The 27,785-nt window shown below is 40.0% G+C and overlaps 1 protein-coding gene across 1 annotated transcript; it reads right to left on the bottom strand.

The window, feature by feature from the left end:
• Positions 1–99: 99 nt before the first annotated feature.
• On the bottom strand, positions 100–26,884 carry gnsa (glucosamine (N-acetyl)-6-sulfatase a). The gene is made up of 14 exons (XM_061983636.1): positions 26,560–26,884; positions 19,886–19,945; positions 19,601–19,807; positions 12,054–12,119; positions 11,820–11,918; positions 10,666–10,833; positions 8,167–8,249; positions 7,975–8,093; positions 5,373–5,476; positions 5,025–5,126; positions 3,846–3,956; positions 1,505–1,615; positions 1,280–1,440; positions 100–468 (listed from the first exon to the last, which is right to left on the bottom strand). Exons 1-14 carry the CDS (start codon positions 26,704–26,706, stop codon positions 405–407), a joined length of 1,602 nt encoding a protein of 533 aa, XP_061839620.1. The 5' UTR covers positions 26,707–26,884; the 3' UTR covers positions 100–404.
• Between the last annotated feature and the right edge of the window lie 901 nt (positions 26,885–27,785).

Genomic DNA, 27,785 nt, shown 5'->3' with positions numbered 1-27,785 from the left:
ATAATGCTAAATTTAGCTTAGCATCGCTAACCTCTTTACTGTCCGCACTTTAAAAAGTGACTACGCTAGCACAGATTGAAATAAAATGTGAGCCGCAGCGCAAATAAAATATCTTTACTTTGCACAAAACAGCGAAGAAGGAAAAAGTGCCTCATCAAGAAGACAAAATCAGTCGTCACTAAAAAACATCAGTAAATCAGCAGTAAAAGACATTTTGTTTTGTTTACGTTTCAGAGCTCCAAAGTAACAAAGTCAGCAGCTGTGTATGAACATTCAACAGTTGCTCGTGTGCGTGGAGAAAATATCCAACCAAGGAGGAGGGGCCACATTTGTCTCGTAAAGTGTGTGAAGCTCATCTTTTAGCGCCCGCCATGGAGTCTTCTCGCCACTCCCAATCTGTCGCGTTACTTCATCTTTTGTGGCTTCTGTTTGTGGCCAGAGAACATCTCACGTGGATCAAACTTGTACCTGTCAACAACAACAACAACCATCCTAGTAATTATCATATACCATCATTTAGTTAGGATTGATCTAGTTACCACTGCCTCATTGTAACTCAATGTATTTCTCATCAGTTTTTAGGAGTCCCTTCTGCAGTATTTTGGATTATTATTTATGTTTGTAATCAGTCTGACTTATTAAGCCTTGATAATAATCCTTGTGATTAACACATAGTTACATATCTTTGGACACTGTAAGTAGGTTACATATAGAATATGATCACAATCAAGAGTAATTACTAATTCAGTGTTAATATTTGAGTGGGCCCCAGGGCCCTCAACAGTGGACAAGTTGGGCCCCGGGGACAAAGAGGTTAAGAACCTCTGCTCCAAAATAATAATATTCTCCTCCATGACAGCAAATAAACTGTTAATATCTCCTTACTTTCTCTTTTAACATGTTCTGTCTACACTTTTGTTAAAATGTAATAATCACTTATTCTTCTGTTGTTTGATACTTTACATTAGTTTTGGATGATACCACAAATTTGGGTATCGAGCCGATACTAAGTCATTACAGGATCATACATTGGTCATATTCAAAGACATATTTCCTGGGTTTGACGGGGGTGCGGGATCGGTACTTTTCAGAGGCGGTATAGTACCGAATATGATTAATTACTATCGCAGTACTATACTAGTACCGGTATACCGTACAACCCTAGTTATAACACATAGTCCTTAAGTACTTACACTGTCTTTATGTACTTATACGTAGTTTTTGTGTACTTACACTTAGTCCTTACCCTCTGTCTTTGTGTACTTATTAAGTACCGTACCTCGGGTCGTACACGCCCGGCGTGCGGCAGGACTGTCCTGAGCAGGACTGCAGCATCATGAGGCGATGGTTCATCTTCTCCAGGACGTCTTGGTCGATGCTCTTGGCGATGTTGCTCAGCTGGAAGGGGTCGGAGGTCAAGTTGTAGACCTCCACAAACACCTGCGGGGGGACACGCGGGCCGTCAAAACCGAGGGCGGTCGGACGAGAAAAAGGACGTTGGTACCTCGTTGTCGTCAAACTCGCAGTACTGCAGGTCGGCAGAGGGGGCGACGGTGCGCACGCAGGCGTAAGTGTTGTTGTAGGAGTCCTCACACACACAGTCTGGGAAACATTCCTGCACAACAAGACTTTGATCACTGGTTCATTGTTGGAACAACAAGACTTTGATCACTGGTTCACTGTTGGAACAACAAGACTTTGATCACTGGTTCATTGTTGGAACAACAAGACTTTGATCACTGGTTCATTGTTGGAACAACAAGACTTTGATCACTGGTTCATTGTTGGAACAACAAGACTTTGATCACTGGTTCATTTTTGGAACAACAAGACTTTGATCACTGGTTCATTGTTGAAACAACAAGACTTTGATCACTGGTTCATTGTTGGAACAACAAGACTTTGATCAGTGGTTCATTGTTGGAACAACAAGACTTTGATCAGTGGTTCATTGTTGGAACAACAAGACTTTGATCACTGGTTCATTGTTGAAACAACAAGACTTTGATCACTGGTTCATTTTTGGAACAACAAGACTTTGATCACTGGTTCATTGTTGAAACAACAAGACTTTGATCACTGGTTCATTGTTGGAACAACAAGACTTTGATCAGTGGTTCATTGTTGGAACAACAAGACTTTGATCACTGGTTCATTGTTGGAACAACAAGACTTTGATCACTGGTTCATTGTTGGAACAACAAGACTTTGATCACTGGTTCATTGTTGGAACAACAAGACTTTGATCACTGGTTCATTGTTGGAACAACAAGACTTTGATCACTGGTTCATTGTTGAAACAACAAGACTTTGATCACTGGTTCATTGTTGGAACAACAAGACTTTGATCAGTGGTTCATTGTTGGAACAACAAGACTTTGATCAGTGGTTCATTGTTGGAACAACAAGACTTTGATCACTGGTTCATTGTTGAAACAACAAGACTGATCACTGGTTCATTTTTGGAACAACAAGACTTTGATCACTGGTTCATTGTTGAAACAACAAGACTTTGATCACTGGTTCATTGTTGGAACAACAAGACTTTGATCAGTGGTTCATTGTTGGAACAACAAGACTTTGATCACTGGTTCATTGTTGGAACAACAAGACTTTGATCACTGGTTCATTGTTGGAACAACAAGACTTTGATCACTGGTTCATTGTTGGAACAACAAGACTTTGATCACTGGTTCATTGTTGGAACAACAAGACTTTGATCACTGGTTCATTGTTGAAACAACAAGACTTTGATCACTGGTTCGTTGTTGAAACAACAAGACTTTGATCACTGGTTCGTTGTTGAAACAACAAGACTTTGATCACTGGTTCATTGTTGGAACAACGAGACTTTGATCACTGGTTCATTGTTGGAACAACAAGACTTTGATCACTGGTTCATTTTTGGAACAACAAGACTTTGATCACTGGTTCATTGTTGGAACAACAAGACTTTGATCACTGGTTCATTGTTGGAACAACGAGACTTTGATCACTGGTTCATTGTTGGAACAACAAGACTTTGATCACTGGTTCATTTTTGGAACAACAAGACTTTGATCACTGGTTCATTGTTGGAACAACAAGACTTTGATCACTGGTTCATTGTTGGAACAACAAGACTTTGATCACTGGTTCATTTTTGGAACAACAAGACTTTGATCACTGGTTCATTGTTGGAACAACAAGACTTTGATCACTGGTTCATTGTTGGAACAACAAGACTTTGATCACTGGTTCATTTTTGGAACAACAAGACTTTGATCACTGGTTCATTGTTGGAACAACAAGACTTTGATCACTGGTTCATTGTTGGAACAACAAGACTTTGATCACTGGTTCATTGTTGGAACAACGAGACTTTGATCACTGGTTCATTGTTGGAACAACAAGACTTTGATCACTGGTTCATTTTTGGAACAACAAGACTTTGATCACTGGTTCATTGTTGGAACAACAAGACTTTGATCACTGGTTCATTGTTGGAACAACGAGACTTTGATCACTGGTTCATTGTTGGAACAACAAGACTTTGATCACTGGTTCATTTTTGGAACAACAAGACTTTGATCACTGGTTCATTGTTGGAACAACAAGACTTTGATCACTGGTTCATTGTTGGAACAACAAGACTTTGATCACTGGTTCATTGTTGGAACAACGAGACTTTGATCACTGGTTCATTGTTGGAACAACAAGACTTTGATCACTGGTTCATTTTTGGAACAACAAGACTTTGATCACTGGTTCATTGTTGGAACAACAAGACTTTGATCACTGGTTCATTGTTGGAACAACGAGACTTTGATCACTGGTTCACTGTTGGAAAAAGAAGATAGTCTCACCGACACACCAGGTCCCAGCAGGGGGCAGGCGGGGTCTGAAATGTTCTTCCCTTCTCCTTCGTACTCCACCAGCAGGTCTGACCTCCAAGCGCTTGCGTTCATTTTCCCCTCCTAAAAACAAATTCAATACTTCCATAAGTACACTCAATTGGTGCACTTCATGTTTAGAGTGCACTCACTGCGAAGTACAGCAAAGCACAGAAGAAAAAAAAGTGTATTTTCTGGTAAGTGCACACAAACTAACAATTGTAAGTACACACACACAACTTAAGAGTAAGTACACAAAGACAGAGTGTGAGTACACAAAGACAGAGTGTAAGTACACACAGAATAAGTACACACAGACAGAGTGTAAGTACACACAGACAGAATAAGTACAGACAGAGTGTAAGTATACAAAGACATAATAACTACACACAGACAGAGTGCAAGTACACACAAACAGTGTAAGTACATATACCTAATGTAAGAACACACAGACAGAATAAGTACACAAAGGCAGAATTTAAGTAATAAGTACACATAGACAGAGTACAAGTACACACAGACAGAGTGTAAGTACACAGACAGAATAAGTACACAAAGACAGAATGTTAGTAATAAGTACACAGACAGTACAAGTACACACAGACAGTACAAGTACACACAGAGTGTAAGTATACAAAGACATAATAAGTACACACATACAGAGTGTAAGTACACACAGACAGAGTGTAAGTAAACACAAACAGTGTAAGTACACATACCGAGTGTAAGAACACACAGACAGAGTGTAAGTACACAAAGACAGAATGTAAGTACACACAGAGTATAAGTACACAAAGACAGAGTGTAAGTACACAAAGACAGAGTGTAAGTTGTAAGTACATACAGACAGAGTATAAGTACACAAAAACAAAGTGAAAATACACACAGACAGAATAAGTACACAAAGACAGAGTGTAAGTACACAAAGACAGAGTGTAAGTACACAAAGACAGAGTATAAGTACACAAGTGAGACACATCAGGATGTAGTGTGTGAGTATGCTCACTGTGTGTGCGTGTGAGTGTGCTCACCATGTGTGTGTGTGTAGTGTGTGAGTGAGTGTGCTCATCATGTGTGTGTAGTGTGTGAGTGTGCTAACCGTGTGTGTGTGCTCATCATGTGTGTGTGTGTGTAGTGTGTGAGTGTGCTCACCATGACAGGCAGGAAGGACAAACCATCCATGTGAGTCTTGCTGACGTTGAGTCCTGCGATGTCCAGGATGGTAGGACCCAGGTCCACGTTGGCCACCAGGAACTGCACACAAGCACACGTTGCAGGAGGAAGACGGTGCAAAAAGAGAAGAAGACAGCATCAAGGGTTGGAATTTGGGGTTAAATCACCAAAAATGATTCCTGGGCGCGGCACCGCTGCTGCTCACTGCTCCCCTCACCTCCCAGGGGGTGATCAAGGGGATGGGTCAAATGCAGAGGACACATTTCACCACACCTAGTGTGTGTGTGACAATCATTGCTACTTGAACTTCAAAGTAAAAGTTGTCACCTGACTGGTCTGCTTGGCCTTGATGTTTGGTCCTCTCACCATCAGAGGCACACGGATGTCAAACTCATACAGCTGCCTCTTGTCCACAGGGAGGGAGAACTGACCTGCATCACAACATCTTTGTAAGTCTATCATGTCGCTGCTCTCTTACTTACAGCTAAATGAGTGCTATTGATCATTAAAGTATCAACACAATATTTAAACTAGTTCCCTATTTCCTTACATCTAGTTGGTAATAGTACACAACATTGTCCTCCAGTGATAGTAATACTTGATGATACTTAATATACTAAGAAATGCAGTTTATTTGCTGTCATGGAGGATAATATTATTATCTTAGAGCAGAAGTTCTTAACATCTTTGTCCTCAGGGCCTAACTTGTCCACTATTGAGGGCCCCGGGGCCAATTTTTATAGTCTTTGGTATGACTCGGGGTTTGAACTCACGACCTACCCATCTCAGGGCGGACACTCTAACCACTAAGCAGGTTAAAGGACTGTAGACCATTGCCAATCAATCTTCTTTGAGCCAAGTGTCCTGTACACTACAGATTGTATACTGTGGTGGGGGATATAATCCCAAACAAGGTTTTAATATGGATAAGACAGATTTATTTTGAAAGGAATACCCTCTCGCACCTTGATAATGCAGGACCAAGCCAACAGGGCAAAATTTAAGGCCCAAAAAGACCTTGTGATTCTGGTTATGTGTGGAAATGCTGCAGGCTTATTTATAGGTCAACCAATCCTAGAGCCCTAAAAAACAGGTTTTGATCTTTTGTTTTCATTCTTTAAGACAGTAGTGCATTGTACTTGTTTTTTTTAAATCCACAACTTTGAGAAGGTTTAAACGAGAGAATTGTGAGAAAATGTTAATGCCTGTCTGAGAAAAGTTTATAAAGTGTGTGGTTACATACTTAAAACACCTAAACCAGTGAAGTTGTCACGTTGTGTAAATGGTAAATACAAAGAGAATACAACAAATCCTTTTCAACTTATATTCAATTGAATAGAGTGCAAAGACAAGATACTTAACGTGCACACTGAGAAACTGTTAGTTTTTGCAAATATTAGATCATTTGGAATTTGATGCCTGCAACATGTTTCAAAAAAGCTGACACAAGTGGCAAAAAATACTGAACAGGTGAACAGGCTAATTGGGAACAGGTGGGTGCCATGATTGGGTATAAAAGCAGCTTCCATGAAATGCTCAGTCATTCACAAACAAGGATGGGGCGAGGGTCACCACTTTGTCAACAAATGCCTGAGCAAATTGTTTAAGAACAACATTTCTCAACCAGCTATTGCAAGGAATTTAGGGATTTCACCATCTACAGTCTGTAATATCATCAAAAGGTTCAGAGAATCTGGAGAAATCACTGCACGCAACATTGAATGACCGTGACCTTCGATCCCTCAGGCAGTACTGCATCAAAAAGCGACATCGGTGTGTAAATGATATCACCACATAGGCTCTGGAACACTTCAGAAAACCACTGTCAGTAACTACAGTTGGTCGCTACATCTGTAAGTGCAAGTTAAAACTCTACTATGCAAAGTGAAAGCCATTTATCAACAACACCCAAAAATGCCGTCGGCTTCGCTGGGCCCGAGCTCATCTAAGATGGACTAATGCAAAGTGAAAAAGTGTTCTGTGGTCTGACGAGTCCACATTTCAAATTGTTTTTGGAAACTGTGGACGTCGTGTCCTCCGGACCAAAGAGGAAAAGAACCATCTGGACTGTTCTAGGCGCAAAGTGTAAAAGGCAGCATGTGTGATGGTATGGGGGTGTATTAGTGCCCAAGACATGGGTAACTTACACATCTGTGAAGGCACCATTAATGCTGAAAGGTACATACAGGTTTTGGAGCAACATATGTTGCCATCCAAGCAACGTTATGATGGACGCCCCTGCTTATTTCAGCAAGACAATGCCAAGACACCTGTTAGAACAACGTGGCTTCATAGTAAAAGAGTGCGGGTACTAGACTGGCCTGCCTGTAGTCCAGACCTGTCTCCCATTGAAAATGTGTGGTGCATTATGAAGGCTAAAATATGAGAAGGGAGACTGTTGAACAACTTAAGCTGTACATCAAACATGAATGGGAAAGAATTCCACTTCAAAAATGTGTCTCCTCAGTTCCCAAACCTTTACTGAGTGTTGTTAAAAGGAAAGGCCATGTAACACAGTGGTAAAAATGCCCCTGTGCCAACTTTTTTACAATGTGTTGCTGCCATTACATTCTAAGTTAATAATTATTTGCAAAAAAAAGAAAGTTTCTCAGTGTGAACATGAAATATGTTGTCTTTGCAGTCTATTCAATTGAATATAAGTTGAAAAGGATTTGCAAATCATTGTATTCTCTTTTTATTTACCATTTACACAACGTGACAACTTAACTGCTTTTGTCTTTTGTATCATGAAAAAAAACGGGGGGAAAAAATCTACTTCTACTACACGGATTTCACTTAAAGTGGGTATTGTTTAGAAGGTAACACCAGCGTTCAAGGACTGTATAGTTGAAATAACACCACAAATACTCCGATAAAAGATATTGCATTTAGTCTTCATAATGAACATTTATATCTGAGCATGACGTACCTGTGTGGTAGCCATTGTCTGAGGTGAAGAAGATATAGGTGTTGTCCAGTTCTCCTCTGACCTCTAACCCCTTCACCACCTTCTCCACCAGGTCATCCACAGACAGCAGAGTCTGCCATCTTGCCAAGGAAACATCAGGGTCAACACGGAGGAGGACACGCTGACATGGATGGAAGTGAGGGAGGAACTGACCGTCTCCTGAAGGCATCGTCCAGGAAGTTGATGGAGGAGTTGGTCATGGGAGTCTTGGCCTGCCGGATCAGCCAGTGCTTGTCCTGCCACACATGTTAGTCCTCCTCTTATCACGTACGTACGTACGTGTGTGTGTGTGTGTGTGTGTGTGTGTGTGTGTGTGTGTGTGTGTGTGTGTGTGTGTGTGTGTGTGTGTGTGTTCTGGCAATGCTTACTTAATGGGGACATGGCTCTGTTTACACAGTCACCTTTAGGGGACCTCTGACGGTATGGGGACAAAAAAACAGGTCCCCTAAAGGGAAACCTTTTTAAATGATAGTCAGATCCATTCTACATCCTTCTTGGAGTTGCAGACAACTTCATTACTGCTACATAGCAGTTTTCAGTCATGTCACAGACCGTTACATCTACTTGAGTATCTTTTGGGATAAATTGTACTTCTAAGAGTAGTTTTAATGCAACATACTTTTACTTGAGTATATTTATAGAGAGGAAACGCTACTTTTACTCAATTCATCTACATTCAGCTCGCTACTGATTTTTATCCATCTGTAAATGCACGCTTTGTTTGTTTTGGTTTGTCAGACAGACCTTCAAAGTAGCATCTATCGCATGCCTGCGTTTCACCAATCAAATGCAGTCACTGGTGACGTTTGACTCCGTTTCACCAATCAAACAGAGCCAGGCGGTCACATGATTAACAAGCTTAAACTTACATGAACTCAATGTAAAATTTGAGGAAGCACATGGCGGTAAGTAACGTTAGTAGATATTTTGGCTGTCACTGTAGGCTGATGTTAGCTTCCCTGCTATGAATCACTGTCAAATGTACATCGTGTGGGGACATTTATTAACGCACTGCAGCCTCATAGACAGACAGAGACACACACACACACACATGCACACACACTAACGCATGCATAGAAACACCAATCAGAAGTGCACAGTGTGTTCCCAGGTGCAGCCAGCACCTATCAGTTTATGGTTTGCATAAAGGCTAACTTGTTATTTTCCTTTGTAATCTCTGCCTACTGAGCCTATGGTGCTGTTAAGTTATTGTGGCTCAATTTGCCTTATTTTTTTATGTTAATGTATTATTATTTAATATATATTATTGTTTTAGTAGCTTAAGAGATATTCCTGGCTCTGAATTTGCTCATTGCTATTATTATGTCTTTGTGCATTATTTGTTGCCGTCATCATTAAGCGAACAGGTTACTCATCAGTTACTCAGTACTTGAGTAGTTTTTTCACAACATACTTTTTACTTTTACTCAAGTAAATATTTGGGTGACTACTCCTTACTTTTACTTGAGTAATACATCTCTAAAGTAACAGTATTTTTATTTGAGTACAATTTCTGGCTACTCTACCCACCTCTGCTCACAGAAGATGCAGGATTTGCTTTAACATTTAAGTGGTGAAACTTCCTATAAGAGGACAGCTGCAGTGCTGTATTCTGACCATCATGTCATATTTACTTTGAACTTATTAGTATTTTTTTTTAAATGGTCCTCAGTAGTCATGTACAAATTTGTGTGAATTATGCAAAATTATTTAAATTTGGTCCCCATGAACCATATTAACTCTTTTTTCCCCAGGGTCCCCAGTAATAATGATCAGCACATTACTTCATCAATCCAGACATTTAAAGACCTGTACCGTATTTTTCGGAGTATAAAGAAGGGAAAAAAACATATATAAGTTGCATTTTGGGGGGAAATGTATTTGATAAAAGCCAACACCAAGGATAGACATTTGAAAGGCAATTTAAAATAAATAAAGAATAGTGAACAACAGGCTGAATAAGTGTACGTTATATGAGGCATAAATAACCAACTGGTATGTTAAAGTAACATATTATGGTAAGAGTCATTCAAATAACTATAACATATAGAACATGCTATACGTTTACCAAACAATCTGTCACTCCTAATCGCTAAATCCCATGAAATCTTATACGTCTAAACTCTTACGTGAATGAGATCAATAATATTATTTGATATTTGACGCTAATGTGTTAATCATTTCACACATAAGTCGCTCCTGAGTATAAGCCGCACCCCCGGCAAAACTATGAAAAAAAACTGCGACTTATAGTCCGAAAAATACGGTAGTTGTTTGGATAAAACCTGCAACAATGCATCTGGCAGACATATTTCATCAGTCCTTCAAATTCTGTGTGATAATACTGTGATTTGAGATAAGTATGCTGCCGAAACACATACTACAATATATGAAATTGCATCTGGTGTTCTGTAAGTGAGCATTCCAAAATGTGCTGAAACTCACTAAGATCACTATTGTTTCTTTTTGAGGGAAAAGTTTACTTGTAGACGTCATTTTTATCTCCAGAACTATGAAATAAGTGTCCGCATTAGATGGGCCCTTTAAGTATAATTTAGGTCCAAGTTCCGACTTGCACTAGTCGTGGGAACAGAACTCAGACATGTGTTTGTAAACATAACATACGAACGCCATTTCTTCGAGAGGTCCTACCTTGCCGTGGATGTTGAAGTTGGGGTCTCTGGGCGCCCGGGTGTTGTTGAAGCGGCCTTGGTACTGAGGGGCCGCCGTCCAGGGCGAGTGGGGCGCCGGTGTGGACACCATCATGAAGAAGGGCTTGTAGCTGGACTTGTATTGGAGGAAGTTGAGGGACATGTTGGCCTGTGAGAGAGAGAAGAGGAGTCTTTGTGGACCATAGAGCACTGTTTTTCAACCACTGTGCCGCGGCACACTAGTGTGCTGTGAGATCCAGTCTGGTGTGCCGTGGGAGATTATCTAATTTCACCTATTTGGGTTAAAAATATTTTTTGCAAAGCAGTAATTATAGTCTGCAAATGTGTTGTTGTTGAGTGTCGGTGCTGTCTAGAGCTCGGCAGAGTAACCGTGTAATACTCTTCCATATCAGTAGGTGGCAGCCGGTAGCTAATTGCTTTATAGATGTCAGGAACAGCGGGAAGCAGCGTGCAGGTAAAAATGTGTTTAATGCTTAAACCAAAAATAAACAAAAGGTGAGTGCCACTAAGAAAAGGCATTGAAGCTTAGGGATGGCTATGGAAAATGAAACTAAAACTGAACTGGCTACAAAGTAAACAAAAGCAGAATGCTGGACGACAGCAAAGACTTACTGTGGAGCAAAGACGGCGTCCACAAAGTACAGCCGAACATGATGTGACGATCAACAAAGTCCCCACAAAGAAGGATAAAAACAACTGAAATATTCTTGATTGCTAAAACAAAGTAGATGCGGGAAATATCGCTCAAAAGGAAGACATGAAACTGCTACAGGAAAATACCAAAAAAAGAGAAAAAGCCACCAAAATAGGAGCGCAAGACAATAACTAAAACACTACACACAGGAAAACAGCAATAAACTCAAAATAAGTCAGGGTGTGATGTGACAGGTGGTGACAGTACACCTACTTTGAGACAAGAGCTACAGTGATGCATGCTTGGTTATGATTTAAAGTCATATCCAACAATTGCGACGACGACTTTTTACCGTCAACTGAGTTTCGTTTTTTAATGATTTCTGCTGGTGGTGTGCCTCCGCATTTTTTCAACACAAAAAAATGTGCCTTGGCTCCAAAAAGGTTGAGAAACACTGCCATAGAGGATTAGAATCTAAGAAGAAGAAGAAGAACTCTCACCAAGACATCCGTCAGGTAATCTTTGTTGTAGTCCGCTCCGTGTTTCTCCGTCTTCCCGTTCACTGACAGAGTGTAGTTGTAGTATTTGGAATTCTTTTCCTTCAACGGAAAACACATTTTTGTTGTTGTTATTATTCATGCATAAAGCTCACGTTTATCATGAGCTGGGACCACAAAGTTCCGGACTGAGGACTATTAAAGACGTTCCATTACAATGTAAGGAAAAAGTCCTACCAGTCCGACCCAGTAGTTCCAGCCGAGAGGAACGTGCTCCACTCCGCCAGCTTCAGAGTGGCCGTACTGCAACACAACAAGTCATATTCATTTAGGGGGGGGTGCTAACTTTCACACTAAAAGCAAGCCCAGGTAGGTGGAAACACGCTAAAATATTGAAGAAAAGTTTTGTGTTGAACTTGACATTAATGTGATGTACAAGGAACTTTATCGTCATAGCAGCACACATGAGGCCACACAAAGTTACTAGATGCATAAATAATATGTACATAATAAATGGTATAAATAAAGTAGGTTAGGGATGGGGATCAAAAACCGGTTCTTGTTCAGAATGGGTTCACAGTGTATCACTTCCTTGCATTTGCTTTCCATTTTGTCAAGCGATTCGCTTATTGATTCTTCCTTGTAAGGATGACGTCATTATCGTATTTTTCGGACTATAAATCGCAGTTTTTTTCATAGTTTGGCCGGGGGTGCGACTTATACTCAGGAGCGACTTATGTGTGAAATTATTAACACGTTACCGTAAAATATCAAATAATATTATTTAGCTCATTCACGTAAGAGACTAGACCAGGGGTCGGCAACCCGCGGCTCCGGAGCCGCATGCAGCTCTTTGATCACTCTGATGCGGCTCAGCTGCATACTTGCCGACCCCCCCCGCCCCGATTTTCCCGGGAGACTTCCGGATTTCAGTGCCTCTCGTAGAAAACTCCGATTTTCACCCTTACAATAATAAGGGCGTACCAAGATGGTACAGCATTTAGCACCCTCTACAATCTGTATTAACAGCGTGCCAGCCCAGCCTCTTAATATATGCATCCTCTGCTTGCACACGCAAGTGACAGCAAGGCATACTTGGTCAACAGCCACACAGGTTACACTGACGGTGGCGGTATAAAACAACTTTAAGACTCTTACTAATAATGCGCCACACTTTGAAGCAAAACCAAACAAGAATGACAAACACATTTCGGGAGAACATCTGCACCTTAACACAACATAAACACAACAGAACAAATACCCAGAATCCCATGCAGCCCTGACTCTTCCGGGCTACATTATACACCCCTGCTACCACCAAACCCCCCCCCACCCCAACCCTGCTCCCTCACACATAAACCCCTCCCCCCTCTGTGCGTCGGTTGAGGTGGGCGGGGTTTGGTAGCGGGGGTGTATAATGTAGCCCGAAAGAGTTAGGGCTGCATGGGGTTCTGGGTATTTGTTCTGTTGTGTTTATGTTGTGTTACGGTGCAGATGTTCTCCCGAAATGTGTTTGTCATTCTTGTTTGGTGTGGGTTCACAGTGTGGCGCATTATTAGTCAGAGTGTTAAAGGTTGTTTTTTCTATACCGCCACCGTCAGTGTAACCTGTGTGGTTGTTGACCAAGTATGCCTTGCTGTCACTTACGTGAGCAAGCGGAAGCCCCATACAACGTGTAGCTGGGCAGGCATGCTGGTTGTAGTGGGTGCTAAATGCTGTACCATCACAGCACGTTCGAGAGAACAGTTGCCCTGAAATTCGTAGTCTGCCGGAAAAATCGGGAGGGTTGACATGTATGACGCTGTCAAGCGCCATTCATATAAGATCCGCGGGCCGCACTAACATTCAATTTTCATATTAAGGTGTGGGCCGCGTGTCTGAGACCCTTGATTAATACATAGCACAAAGCAAAAATAAAAAAATGTGTATGCTGTGTTATTTCATTTTAAATTTCAAAAGATTTTTGTGGCTCCCATTGTTTTCTTTCATTTGTAAAACTGGTCAAAATGGCTCTTTGACTGGTAAAGGTTGCTGACCCCTGGACTAGACGTATAAGATTTCATGGGATTTAGCGATTAGATTGTTTGGTAAACGTATAGCATGTTCTATATGTTATAGTTATTTGAATGACTCTTACCATAATATGTTACGTTAACATACCAGTTGGTTATTTATGCCTCATATAACGTACACTTATTCAGCCTGTTGTTCACTATTCTTTATTTATTTTAAATTGCCTTTCAAATGTCTATTCTTGCTGTTGGCTTTTATCAAATACATTTCCCCAAAAAATGCGACTTATACTCCAGTGCGACTTATATATGTTTTTTCCCTTCTTTATTATGCATTTTCGGCCGGTGCAACTTATTTTCTGGAGCAACTTATACTCCAAAAAATACAGTATATGTTATAGTTATTAAACTTGGTTCAAAGAGTTCAGTGTGTGTATAAATGTTTAACAATACCGCGATTATAATGATCATTTTGGTTACAAGATCCGTGATATGACATTTTCATATCGTTAAATCCCCGGTGTGCATGTGCTGCATGGAAATATGAGTGTGTTTACTCCACATAATCACAGCTTCCTCCTAGGGCTGGGCCATATGGCCTTTTATTAATATCTCCATATGTTTAGTCCATGTCACCATACACCATATATATGTGGATATGTTTAGTCCATGTCACGATACACCATATATATGTGGATATGTTTAGTCCATGTCACCATACACCATATATATGTGGATATGTTTAGTCCATGTCATGATACATCATATATATGTGGATATGTTTAGTCCATGTCACCATACACCATATATATGTGGATATGTTTAGTCCATGTCATGATACACCATATATATGTGGATATGTTTAGTCCATGTCACCATACACCATATATATGTGGATATGTTTAGTCCATGTCACGATACACCATATATATGTGGATATGTTTAGTCCATGTCACCATACACCATATATATGTGGATATGTTTAGTCCATGTCACCATACACCATATATATGTGGATATGTTTAGTTCATGTCACCATACACCATATATATGTGGATATGTTTAGTCCATGTCATGATACATCATATATATGTGGATATGTTTAGTCCATGTCATGATACACCATATATATGTGGATATGTTTAGTCCATGTCATGATACATCATATATATGTGGATATGTTTAGGCCATGTCACCATACACCATATATATGTGGATATGTTTAGTCCATGTCACCATACACCATATATATGTGGATATGTTTAGTCCATGTCACCATACACCATATATATGTGGATATGTTTAGTCCATGTCACCATACACCATATATATGTGGATATGTTTAGTCCATGTCATGATACATCATATATATGTGGATATGTTTAGTCCATGTCATGATACACCATATATATGTGGATATGTTTAGTCCATGTCATGATACATCATATATATGTGGATATGTTTAGGCCATGTCACCATACACCATATATATGTGGATATTTTGCCTTAGCCTTGAATGAACACTTGATGCATATAATGACAGCAGTATGATGATTCTATGTGTCTACATTAAAACATTCTTCTTCATACTGCATTAATATATGCTACTTTTAAACATTCATGCAGAGAGGGAAATCACAAGTAAAAGTGTATTTATTAAAGAGTTATTAAGCAGTGGCACAAACATTCATGTCATTTCAAAAGAGAAAGTGCAAGATTGTCAGAGACATTTTAAAACAAGCTGTTAGTGCACTTTTGTGCATGATGTCACTAAGATGACATATCAAAACAACACTCAATTAAAGTCCACTTTTTGTACAGAACGCCACTACAATAGTTTAAAACAAATAAAGTGCACTTTTGTGCATGATGTCACACAAAATATTTCAATAAGTGTCAAATAAAAGTGAGCTGCATAATGTGAAATGAAGTGAATTATATTTATATAGCGCTTTTCTCCAGTGACTCAAAGCGCTTTTACATAGTGAAATAGGAATAATAGTAAATCAAATAGTGTATGTCCTTCACTATGTGGTAGGTTCCTGCGGACGTTATCTCCGTCTGTTGTTGACCATTTTTTTCATACGGTGTTGATGTGGAAATGGAAGACGCCAGCAGGCTCAATTGGGTCAGTGCTGGTTGCTCCGGCATTTTGTTGGGTGTGGCACCGACATGCGGAGTTTCAAGCACTACTTATTCTCTAGCGGGTGACTTTTCAATTGATGCTACAAATTAGTAGTGCTGCTACTTTTTGTAGCAAGGCTTTTGCCGCATACTTGACATATTACGGTTGTCTCTTCAATATATTCCCGCTTGAAGCCAAACCACCGGCAGACGATGGACAGTTTTTCTTGGGAATTAATTCTTCTTCCTCCACTTGTTGCTAGATTTGCACCTTCTCTTTCTCATATTACCACTCGCACAGCTCTGCTTGCACCACCTGCCACTGCTAACTTTACCAGGCCGCTACCTCTCCGCTCGGCGAGGGCGTATGAGTATGTGACGTATGTAAGAAGGTGCGCTTGTTTTATGTCTATGTGAGAAGAAAGAGTGAGAAAAGCCTGTAGTGTAATTAGGGCTGGGCGATATACTGGATATATCGCGGGTTTGTCTCTGTGCGATATAGAAAATGACTATATGGTGATATTAGAGTATACGTTCTCATGCAGTTGCTTTTAGCTGCGGGCATTACACTACATGCTCTTCTCACTCTTTCTTGTCTCTCCTTCTCACAGACAACAAGCGCACCTTCTTACATACGCATACCTGCCAACTTTTGAAATCAGAAAAGCCTAGTAGCCAGGGTCCAGGGGCCGCAGGCCCCGGTAGGTCCAGGACAAAGTCCTGGTGGGGGGTTCAGGCTTCGCCCCCCGACGCAAAATGATTATTAGCATTCAGACAGGTTAAAATGTTGCTAAAACCATCACTTTTCTATCAGTCACAGTGACTTTTCAAAACAAAAATATTATAGCAAAAATCATATGGGTTGATTGACATGTTTATTCTGTAAGGTAACTTCAATAGTTTGAAATTATTTTGACAGTTAATGCCAGTTATCCTGTCAACCTTTCACAAGACTTCAATTTGTTAATTGAAAGTATAAACAGTATAAACACTTTTTACAGTAAACAAATGGTAAAACAGTACTAAACAATTCCATTTAAAAAAAAATTGGTGTCATTATTAACTTTCTGTCCAAGCTTGTATAATCTACTGCCTTGTTCAATTGTATAAAATATTCTGTGCCTAAAATTCACATTTCTATCACAATTATCATACTGTAAACATGGTAAGCTAACTTCATTAAAATTAATAGTCCTGTCAATAGCATGGAATTACAATTCAAATGTAGTTTTTTTGTAAGCCTTTCAAAAGAATTCAAAATATGAAAAATTAATGAAAATTAATTTAAGCCATCAGACACTTGAAAAGTGGCACATCACATCTCTAATGTAATCATTTTAACTTTTCAACAGAAATAGCACTGCAAAAATATTAAGGACATACGTATTTTGGTAGTTATGCTGTCAACATTTAACAAGATTTCTTCAACTTGGACTTGAAAGCATAAATAGTATAAACACTTTTAACAGTATAACAGTACTAAACAATTCCAATAGATAACATTGGTGTCATTACCTTTTTGTGGCTAAAATCCGAAAAACGTTTTAAGTTTTCCACTTGTATCGCTAGCAACGGCATTAGACTTGTGTTTTTTTGTCCCAATGTGGTCTTTTACATCGCTAATTCCTCTGTGTCCAATCGAAAAATCTTGTCTGCACAAGGTGCAATTCGCGTAGTTTTCACCCTTTTTGGAACGGATAATTATTCCCGGATAGGCTTTTGAATATTCTTTACGGAATGACTGCAGTTTTCTTTTCGGTTTAAGACTCGTTTGCGATGTTTCTCCGGCTGATTCCATGATTGTTCGCTCGTTTGGAAACAATGGCAACAGGTGCCTCGTGCTTGGCAGCGGTGCTATAAATAGCCTCGCGCATTTAAAAAAAATTTTTTTTTTTAATTAATGAAAAACCGTATTTTTTATCACTGCAACCGTAACCCGGAATAGGTTGATGAAAACCGTACTAATTACGGGAAAACCGGAGTAGTTGGCAGGTATGCATACGTCACATACGTATACGCCCTCCCGAGCAGAGAGGTAGCAGCATGGCTAAAGTTAGCTGTGGTGCTAGTGGTAATACGAGAGAAAGAAGGTGCCAATCTGGTAACACATGAAGGAAGAATTAATTCCCAAGAAAAACAGCAGGGGGTCCATCGTCTGGCGGTGGTTTGGCTTCAAGTGGGAATATGTCGAACAGACAACCGTAATTTGTCAAGTGTGCGGAAAAAGCATTGCTACAAAAAGTAGCATTACTGCTAATATGTAGCATAATTTGAAAAGTCACCCGCTAGAGAATGAAGAGTGCTTACTCCGCATGTCAACATCTCCGTTTGGTGCCACACGCCCACACCATCAAAATGCCGAGGCAAACATTTCCAGATCAACACCGTATGTAGATGAACTACGATCAAAGTATTGGGCAGGACGTCGAAAAAGTGTGATACAGTTGTACTTTATATAAGAAAAAAATGTCATACAAAATGGTACAAAACGATCTTTATATCTTGTTATCTGTCATTCATTCACCCGAAGGCTTGTAATCCTCAATCTCAACAACCACAATGCACCTGCTCCCGGTCTTTTTAACATCCGGTGTGCCGCAATGAATTGTGGAACATGAAGTATTTTAGTTAACCCTTTGTTAGGCCATGAAGTAGAAAACAACTCAATTCAATGTCAGTGTTTCTTAAATAATCAATATCAAATACATGTATAAATCAAATCAATTCTCTTTTAACTCTTTTTAGCTGTACATAATAATAGATCAATTTATCAGCAATTAAATCAAGCATGCAAATTATGAATGATCATCACACATGAACTATATAACCCATAAGTTACAACACCGTATGAAACAAATAGTCAAGAACAAAAGGAGATAACGTCCGCAGGAACCTACCACATAGTGAAGGACATACACTATTTGATTTCCTATTATGCAGCTCATTTTTATTTGACACTTATTGAAATATCTTGTGTGACATCATGCACAAAAGTGCACTTTATTTGTTTTAAACTATTGTAGTGGCGTTCTGTACAAAAAGTGCACTTTAATTGAGTGTTGTTTTGATATGTCATCTTAGTGACATCATGCACAAAAGTGCACTAATAGCTTGTTTTAAAATGTCTCTGACAATCTTGCACCTTCTGTTTTGGAAATGACATGAATGTTTGTGCCACTGCTTAATAACTGTTTAATAAATACACTTTTACTAAATTGACTTAGTTGTGATTTCCCTCTCTGTATGAAAGTTTAAAAGTAGCATATATTAATGCAGTATGAAGAAGACTGTTTTAATGTAGACACATAGAATCATCATACTGCTGTCATTATATGCATCAAGTGTTCATTCAAGGCTAAGGCAAAATATCCACATATATATGGTGTATCGTGACATGGACTAAACATATCGCAATATTAAAAAAAGGCCATATCGCCCAGCCCTAAGTGTAATGCCCGCAGCTAAAAGCAACTGTGTGAGAACGTTTACGCGAATACTCACGATATAGTCATTTTCTACATTGCACAGAGACAAACCCGGGATATTTCGAGTATATTCCATATATCGCCCAGCCCTACTTCCTCCCGTATCATAAAAACATGCATGTTCTGTTCATATTGTGTGTAAAAAAAGAAAGCTGCTGCCCACCTGGTTGAGGTACTTCCCAGCAAAGAAGGTCTGGTAGCCAGCGAGGTTGTTCAGCAAAGCGGGGAAAGTGTTGGCCTCCTCGCTCTTCTGCCAAGCTTTGCTGCTGCAGTTTCCCTCCAGGGTGTTGTTGATCACGTGGTGGTTGTGGGGATATTTGCCCGTCAGGATGCTGGCTCGACTGGGACAGCACAGCGGACTGGCAACAAACTGGAGGACGGCACAAACTGCAGTCAACTAAACTTAGAGAGGTCCCGCTTCCAAAAATATATGGTAGAAAAAACTTACTGCATTTGTGAAGGAGATGCCTGCATCACCAATCAGTTTTTTGGTCTTGTTGAGTGGACTCTGACGAGAGACATAACATGTAAGGTCAGCACAACTTTGTCACTTGTTTCCATGCTGAAACATATTGAATGCAATCGTGCAATGTTTTAATATGTATGTCATTGCCTTCATCAGGAAATAAAATTAACCTATGATAAAATCTACTGCAAAATACCGTATTTTCCGGACTGTAAGGCGCACTTGAAATCCTTTTTTCCCCTCACAACTCGACAGTATAACCCATAAAAAATAAGTTTGGTTGAGCTTACCCACCTCAAAGCCGTTTTATTTGGTACATTGTGTAATAAGTGTGACCAGTAGATGGCAGTCAAACATAAGAGATAAGTGTAGGCTGCACCGTTTGCTTCAACAGAGGAGTATTATTGTGGTGTGTGTATAAGGTTAGACAGGTTATTTGGCGTTTTGTTTCGCAATATTATGCAAAAGCAACTTTTCTTACCTTCTGGTACCTGCTGATCTGTATTTGGGATCTGCATTAATCGCCTTTGTAGTCCGTGACGACACCGTAGTCAATAAGCTTCTTATTGTACTCTATCTTCTTGTTATGTGACATTCATCCTCCGCTGTTGCCATTTCTAATATAAAGTAGTGTAAAGTTCTTACTTATATCTGTCAGTGAACTCCCCATGAAAGCACTAAAACATACCGGTGTAGTGAGTTTACATTATTCACCCAAGGAACACGCTACACCGCTACAAGAAAGATGACGGGGAGAAGACGCTGCCGAAAGGTGAGCCACGTAAATAAGCCGCCCACAAAACGGCGCATCCGGAAGCGACTGTCAGAAAGCGTCTTGAAGATGATGTGTAAAACATCATCGATGCAACATTTTGAGCAAAGAACCACCATCACATGTTATGTAGACCACAAGGAAGTCTTTTACATTTAGAAAAAAAATCATAATAATATGACCCGTTTAATGCGCCTTATAATCCGGTGCGCCTTATATATGAAAAAAGATCAAAAATAGACCATACATCGGCAGTGCGCCTTACAATCCGGTGCGCCCTATGGTCCGGAAAATCCGGTAATTAAACATTTTTTATTAAGCAAAGTGTCTTGCGTAGGGATGTAACAATAAATGGTATTAATGGTATCGGTAAAACTCCTGATGGTTTGTATTAACACAATGTCACTAAACATGAAGTACACGTTTGTGTACTTATGGACTAGGTTGGGGGTCGGCAACCTGCCCTAGCGGCTCTCTGAAGCTTTTTCAAAAATGTATGAAAAATGGAAAAATATATTTTTTGTGTTAATATGGTTTCTGTAGGAGGACAAACATGACACAAACCTCCCTAATTGTTATAAATCACACTGTTTGTATTAAAATTGCTTCAATGATTCGAGTATTTGGCGAGCGCCGTTTTGTCCTACTAATTTTGGCGGTCCTTGAACTCACCGTAGTTTGTTTACATGTATAACTTTCTCCGACTTTCTAGGACGTGTTTTATGCCACTTCTTTTTCTGTCTCATTTTGTCCACCAAACTGTTAAGGTTGTGCGTGAAGGCACAAAGGTGAGTTTTGTTGATGTTATTGACTTGTGTGGAGTGCTAATCAGACATATTTGGTCACTGCATTAATGCAAGCTAATCGATGCTAACATGCTATTTAGGCTAGCTATATGTAGGAATGATGTTCGAAACCGGTTCTACCGGTTGTTCGATAAGAAAAGAACCGATTCCATGGACTCGAATCCCTTTTTGAGAACCGGGTCCTGTTATCGAGGCCACTATAGTAAAGAAAAAGAGTTAGTTCTTTATTCAAATCCCTGGGAACAAATCCCTTTTTTTTTTTACTAGGAAATGCCCTGTGGCACGTCCCAGGAATAGACGTAGCTCAGTCATTAGGCGGCAGATACAGAAAGCAACGACAGCAATGGACCGGAAAAAAACGCCTCAATGCATGTCTTCATTTTACAAAAAAATACGACGAGGAAAGGGCTATCTGCAATTATTGCTAGGCTTCGCTCTCATGTAAGGGGGGAAGTACAACAAGCAGGTTGAAACATGTTCAGGCTGCACATAACCTGAAGGTTAGATTATAGGGCAATGCGTATATTGTATTGTGCACTTATATTGCCATATATCAGCTACTGTGTGGAAGTGTGAATGAAGAAAATAAGTATTTGAACACCCTGCTATTTTGCAAGTTCTTCCACTTAGAAATCATGGAGGGGTCTGAAATGTTCACGGTAGGTGCATGTCCACTGTATCAGAGACAACCTAAAAAGAAAAATCCAGAAATCAAAATCTATGATTTTTAACAATTTATTCGTGTGATACAGCTGAAAATAAGTATTTGAACACCTATCAGCTAGAATTCTGACCCTCAAAGACCTGTTAGTCCGCCTTTAAAAGTCCTCCTCCACTCCACTGTATTATCCTGAATCAGATGCACCTGTGTGAGGTCGTTAGCTGCATAAAGACACCTGTCCACCCCATACAAGCAGTAAGACCCAAACATTCAGCATGGCTAAGAGCAAAGAGCTGTCCTAAGACACCAGAGACACATTTGTACAACTCCACAAGGATGGAAAGGGCTACGAAGAAATTGCCAAGCAGCTTGGTGAAAAAAGGTCCAGTGTTGGAGCAATCATTAGAAAATGGAAGAAGCTAAACATGACGTAGTGGAGCCCCATGCAAGATATCACCTCGTGGGGTCTCAATGATGCTAATAAAGGTGAGGAATCAGCCCAGGACTACACGGCAGGACTTGGGTCAATGACTTGAAAAGAGCTGAGACCACTGTTTCCATGGTCACTGTTGGTAATACACTAAGACGTCATGCTTTGAAATCATGCATGGCACGGAAGGTTCCCCTGCTTAAACCAGCACATGTTAAGGCCCGTCTTAAGTTTGCCAATGACCATTTGGATGATCCAGAGGAGTCATGGGAGAAAGTTTTGTGGACAGATGAGACCAAAATGGACCTTTTTGGTCATAATTCCACTGTGCGTGTTTGGAGGAAGAAGAATGATGCGTACCATCCCAAGAACACCATCCCTACTGTGAAGCATGGGGGTGGTAGCATCATGCTTTGGGGCTGTTTTTCTGCTCATGGGACAGGACGACTGTACTGTATTAAGGAGAGGATGACTGCAGCCATGTATTGTGAGATTTGGGCCAAAAACCTCCTTCCCTCAGTCAGAGTATTGAAGATGAGTCGTGGCTGGATCTTCCAACATGACAATGACCCAAAGCACACAGCCAGGAAAACCAAGAAGTGGCTTCGTAAGAACCATATCGAGGTTCTGGAGTGGCCTAGCCAGTCTCCAGACCTAAATCCAATTGAAAATCTTTGGAGAGAGCTGAAAGTCTGTGTTACTCAGCGACAGCCCAGAAACCTGACTGATCTAGAGAAGATCTGTGTGGAGGAGTGGGCCAAAATCCCTCCTGTAGTCTGTGCAAACCTGCTGAAGAACTACAGGAAACGTTTGACCTCTGTAATTGCAAACAAAGGCTACTCTACCAAATACAGGCATGTGATTTGACCACAATGAAAAGGACTGAAAACAATTCCGGGGGTCTGGGGGAGAAGGGGGGCGACGCCCCCCGAAGCTCCTGGTTTTTCACCAATTTAACATGCTAAAATTAACAAAGACAGCACCATTTGAAGAAAATATTTTAGTGTTTAAAGACATGAAAACATCATTAATAGAACTTACATAACCCAATTATCCTAATGAATCACTGTATATGGTTCAGTCCCAACAGTAATATTTACATCTTGTGTTCATTTCACATCCACAGGTGTCACATTGATCAGTGTTATTATCTACAGTTTATTTACAGTATTACCACATTACTTCAGTTCACTTCACACATTAGCTTTCTCGGAGAGCCCTAACATGAGCTTTCCTTGCAAATTTCTGAGCAGCCTGCATTTTCCTTTTGGTCTCTGCTTTTGCAGCTTCTTTTTTGGATTTCACTGCCAACTTCTGCCTCTTGGACTCTCTCTCCACTTCCATCTGCTCTAGATCATACTTCCAAAGCCTTGAAACCTCGTGATCCATGGTCAATATTATCATGACACCACGTGCACAAAAGCTTTCCGGGACGATCGATTTTCCGAATAAAATCACCGAACAAAGTCGTAACTTCCTTCTTCCCAACAGTATCAGTGATTTCCCTTTCCATTCAGTCCCATCGAAACTTATTTTTGACATGTTGTGAATGATGACGTTATTAACGTCATCATTCATAACAGATGTCCTGATTGGTCACAAGGAACATATCGACCAATCAACTACGGCGTAATATAAACTACGTCTCGAATCTTGATTTAGGGTCGGAAAAAAACCCGGAAAAACGGGAGATAATTTTCCCCCCCCCCCCGAGATTAAAAAAGACGGAATTCCGACTTTAGACGGAAAAATCACATGCCTGCAAATATTAATGTTGGTGTTCAAATACTTATTTTCAGCTTTATCACACAAATAAATTGTTAAAAAAATCATAGAATGTGATTTCTGGATTTTTTTCTTTTTAGGTTATCTCTCATCCAGTGGACATGCACCCACCATGAACATTTCAGACCCCGCCATGATTTCTAAGTGGGAGAACTTGCAAAATAGCAGGGTGTTCAAATACTTATTTTCTTCACTGTATATTGCCATATATCAGCTACTGTGTGGAAGTGTGGGGGGACACATTTAAGAGTAACATAAAGGCATTGTATCAACTACAGAAAAGAGCTATAAGGATTATTCATAAATTAGATTACTTAGAGCACACTAACATATGTATTAATTCGGGTTTATTGAAATTACAGGAGCTAGTAAAGTTACAGACATTATGTGTCATGTTTAAGGCTAAAAGTAAAAAATTACCAGCAAATTTACAAAAAGTGTTTGTCATCACTTGTGAGAATGAAGAGCATAGAAGAAAAGGTCATTTCCAACATCAGTATTCAAGGATGACTTTAAAACAAATGTGCATATCAGTGGTGGGGCTTCAACTATGGAATTCTCTTTACAATGAGATAAAAGACTGTAAAAATATATTCCAATTGAAAAAATATACAAAGACAGAACAATAAGATCACATGGACAGCCATAAGTGTTTACATTTTGCTTTATATTTATTATTTTACTTATTTTTTGCCTGGTTTTGTATTTGTTTTGTATCATCCCGTGAGGTGTATATTATTTCTTTTGTTCGGTTTGTATGTAGCCGAGCTAAATTTTATTCTATTTTATTTTAATTTTGGTCATTTATTCACATCATTTTTTGTGGTGAACTTCCCCAAAAGTGTTTCTCATTGTAAATAGGTTCCACTCTATTATTTTCCATTACATACCTTTTTGTTTCCCTGGGGGGTGATTTGGCGTTGCACCTTTGTGACCAGCTTCAGTGAGCACTGACGCTCGGAGCTGGTAAGTCACGTTTATGTCTCTCTCCTTTTGTTTTTTTTATAAACTTTTTGGTTGTCGTTCTTAAAAGTGTTTTGTGGGAATGCGCACTGTCTTGTGACTTGTTGGTGGGCATGCGTGTTGAATTCCTGAATGTTGGTTGTTGAATTAGTGACAAAAAAATGACTTTTGTATGCTAAATTATGTGTGGATTAGCTTATTGCTAGCGGCAGTTGTTGCGGGGTTTCCTGGTCTCGTAAGTTTACGCACGGGTCAGGGGCTCTGCTGTGTGTCTGTGTGGACATCTTGTGTGCCGCTCTAGCATTAATATGAGTGTGTATTATTTTCTTCTTTATTTTTTAGTGGAGAGAGATCCTTTTTGCCGTGGACTGTGTGTGACGCCCCGTTGTTTTTGTTTCTATTCAAAAAAGGTATGTATGTTATGAGGTATTTTTGACATAGTTTATTGTATAAAAAATATAAAAAGAGTCGATGTGGGTGGGAAAGATGAGGTGTATTACTGCACATTTTAAGGATCATTTTTCTTAATATATATTGTTATTTGCTGAAGTATATATTTTATATACTGTGTTTTATTTAATTAATTTAATTGAGACTATTTTATGCTTTATTTACCTTATCATTATTATTATTTTATTTATTATTATTTCCACATTAAGCATATATAATTGAATTGAGTGAGCACTGACGCTCGGAGCTGTGGAGAGAGATCCGTTTTGCCGTGGACTGTGTGTGACGCCCCGTTGTTTTTGTTTCTATTCAAAAAAGGTAAATAAATCCTCCATGATTCAACTCCTGTGTGTGCGCCTCACTACAAGATACACAACGCAGATCAGTGATTGTTACATGTACATCATGAAGTTTTGCACTTCCTGTGTTTTTTTGTTTGTTTGTTTTCATTATATTTGGATGTAATTGTTGGTTTATATGATATCATTAAGTAAGACTACGTATTATGTTGAAGGGGGCAGGAAAATAAGATTTTTCTTCATCCTGCTCCTTCTCAGGCATTGCTGTGTAAATGTATAATTGAATAATGGTGGTATAATTGTCTTATCGATCGAAGGAGATAAATAAAAAAATGAAATATTTCATGATGATAATAAGAAGTTTGTAATTAAAAAGCAGGTAACTGTGGTGAGTGCAAGGAGAAACGCCCCCTTCCTTCCTTCCTTCCATTGCACTTAAAGCAGGTCCAAACTGCACAAAAAGGCGACATTGCGAGCACGTCTCACTGACCAGGCCGCCCATGGAAGAGTCCAAGTCGTCGGTGAGGATGAGCACGACGTTCGCTCTGCGGGAGGACCTGGCCACGACTCCGGCCTCGTCGCTCCATAGTGTGACGCAGATGAGAAGACACTTGGATATCGGCCCCAGACGCGCCATTTTCACTTTTTAATCGGCGCAACTTTGAACAGCTTCGTCGGCTCACACCGCGTGGGATGTAATGACGACGTGGCAGGGAGGCTTTTAACTTCTTTTAACTGAAGACACACGACGAAGTGGGAGCCATGTTTACTGCGAGCCTTCACTTCCGTGTTGCTGGTCACGTGCTTCCTTCATACCGAAGCCGGCGGAATTCCATTGATATTGCTTTTATAACGTCAACAATAGTCATGCAATTCGGTATTTTTTTGTAAACATTTTATTTCCTTTATTTATTATTTGTGAGGATGTAACCTATTTTTTATGGACTTGCCTCTTTGTGATGTCAAGTTCCTGTTATACAGTATATGCCTTGAGCTCTTATTTTGAAGGCGCGAAGTGGTGACACGTTGTGGTGGAGCGCGGTTTTGAAAACAAACGAAATAAAAGTGGTCCTCGTGTAAAACTGGAGCCTTCGTGTTTGTTATTTTGTAGTTTTATACCAGTGGTCCCCAACCACCCGTCCGTGGACCGATTGGTACCGGGCCGCACAAGAAATTAAAAACAAAAATAAATAAAAACATTTTTTTTTTAATTAAATCAATTAAGGTTAGGGGTAGGTAGTGCATCTGCCTCACAATACGAAGGTCCTGAGCAGTCCTGGGTTCAATCCCGGGCTCGGGATCTTTCTGTGTGGAGTTTGCATGTTCTCCTCGTGACTGCGTGGGTTCCCTCCGGGTACTCCGGCTTCCTCCCACCTCCAAAGACATGCACCTGGGGAAAGGTTGATTGGCAACACTAAATGGTCCCTAGTGTGTGAATGTGAGTGTGAATGTTGTCTGTCTATCTGTGTTGGCCCTGCGATGAGGTGGCGACTTGTCCAGGGTGTACCCCGCCTTCCGCCCGATTGTAGCTGAGATAGGCTCCAGCGCCCCCCGCGACCCCAAAAGGAATAAGCGGTAGAAAATGGATGGATGGATGGGCAAGTTATACCACAACTGCACAGTTATTTTATTCATTATTGAACTTGATGTTATTTTATGTTATTGAGTTTGAATGTATACAACTTGATGTTCAATAAATTTGAAAATGTTAAGCTT

Source organism: Nerophis lumbriciformis, linkage group LG25 (assembly GCF_033978685.3).
Source record: "Nerophis lumbriciformis linkage group LG25, RoL_Nlum_v2.1, whole genome shotgun sequence".
Taxonomy (NCBI): Eukaryota; Metazoa; Chordata; class Actinopteri; order Syngnathiformes; family Syngnathidae; genus Nerophis; species Nerophis lumbriciformis.
Note: the sequence above shows the minus strand (reverse complement) of the source record. Positions and strands in the feature narration are given on the sequence as shown.

Excerpts from the sequence above, each read along its gene's own strand:
- gnsa (XM_061983636.1), bottom strand. The coding sequence starts at position 26,706 with ATGGCGCGTCTGGGGCCGATATCCAAGTGTCTTCTCATCTGCGTCACA. Across the intron at positions 10,834-11,819 it reads ATTACCTGACGGATGTCTTG|GCCAACATGTCCCTCAACTT; the intron begins GTGAGAGTTCTT and ends TCTCTCTCACAG. Across the intron at positions 3,957-5,024 it reads TGTCCTTCCTGCCTGTCATG|GAGGGGAAAATGAACGCAAG; the intron begins GTGAGCACACTC and ends ATTTGTTTTTAG.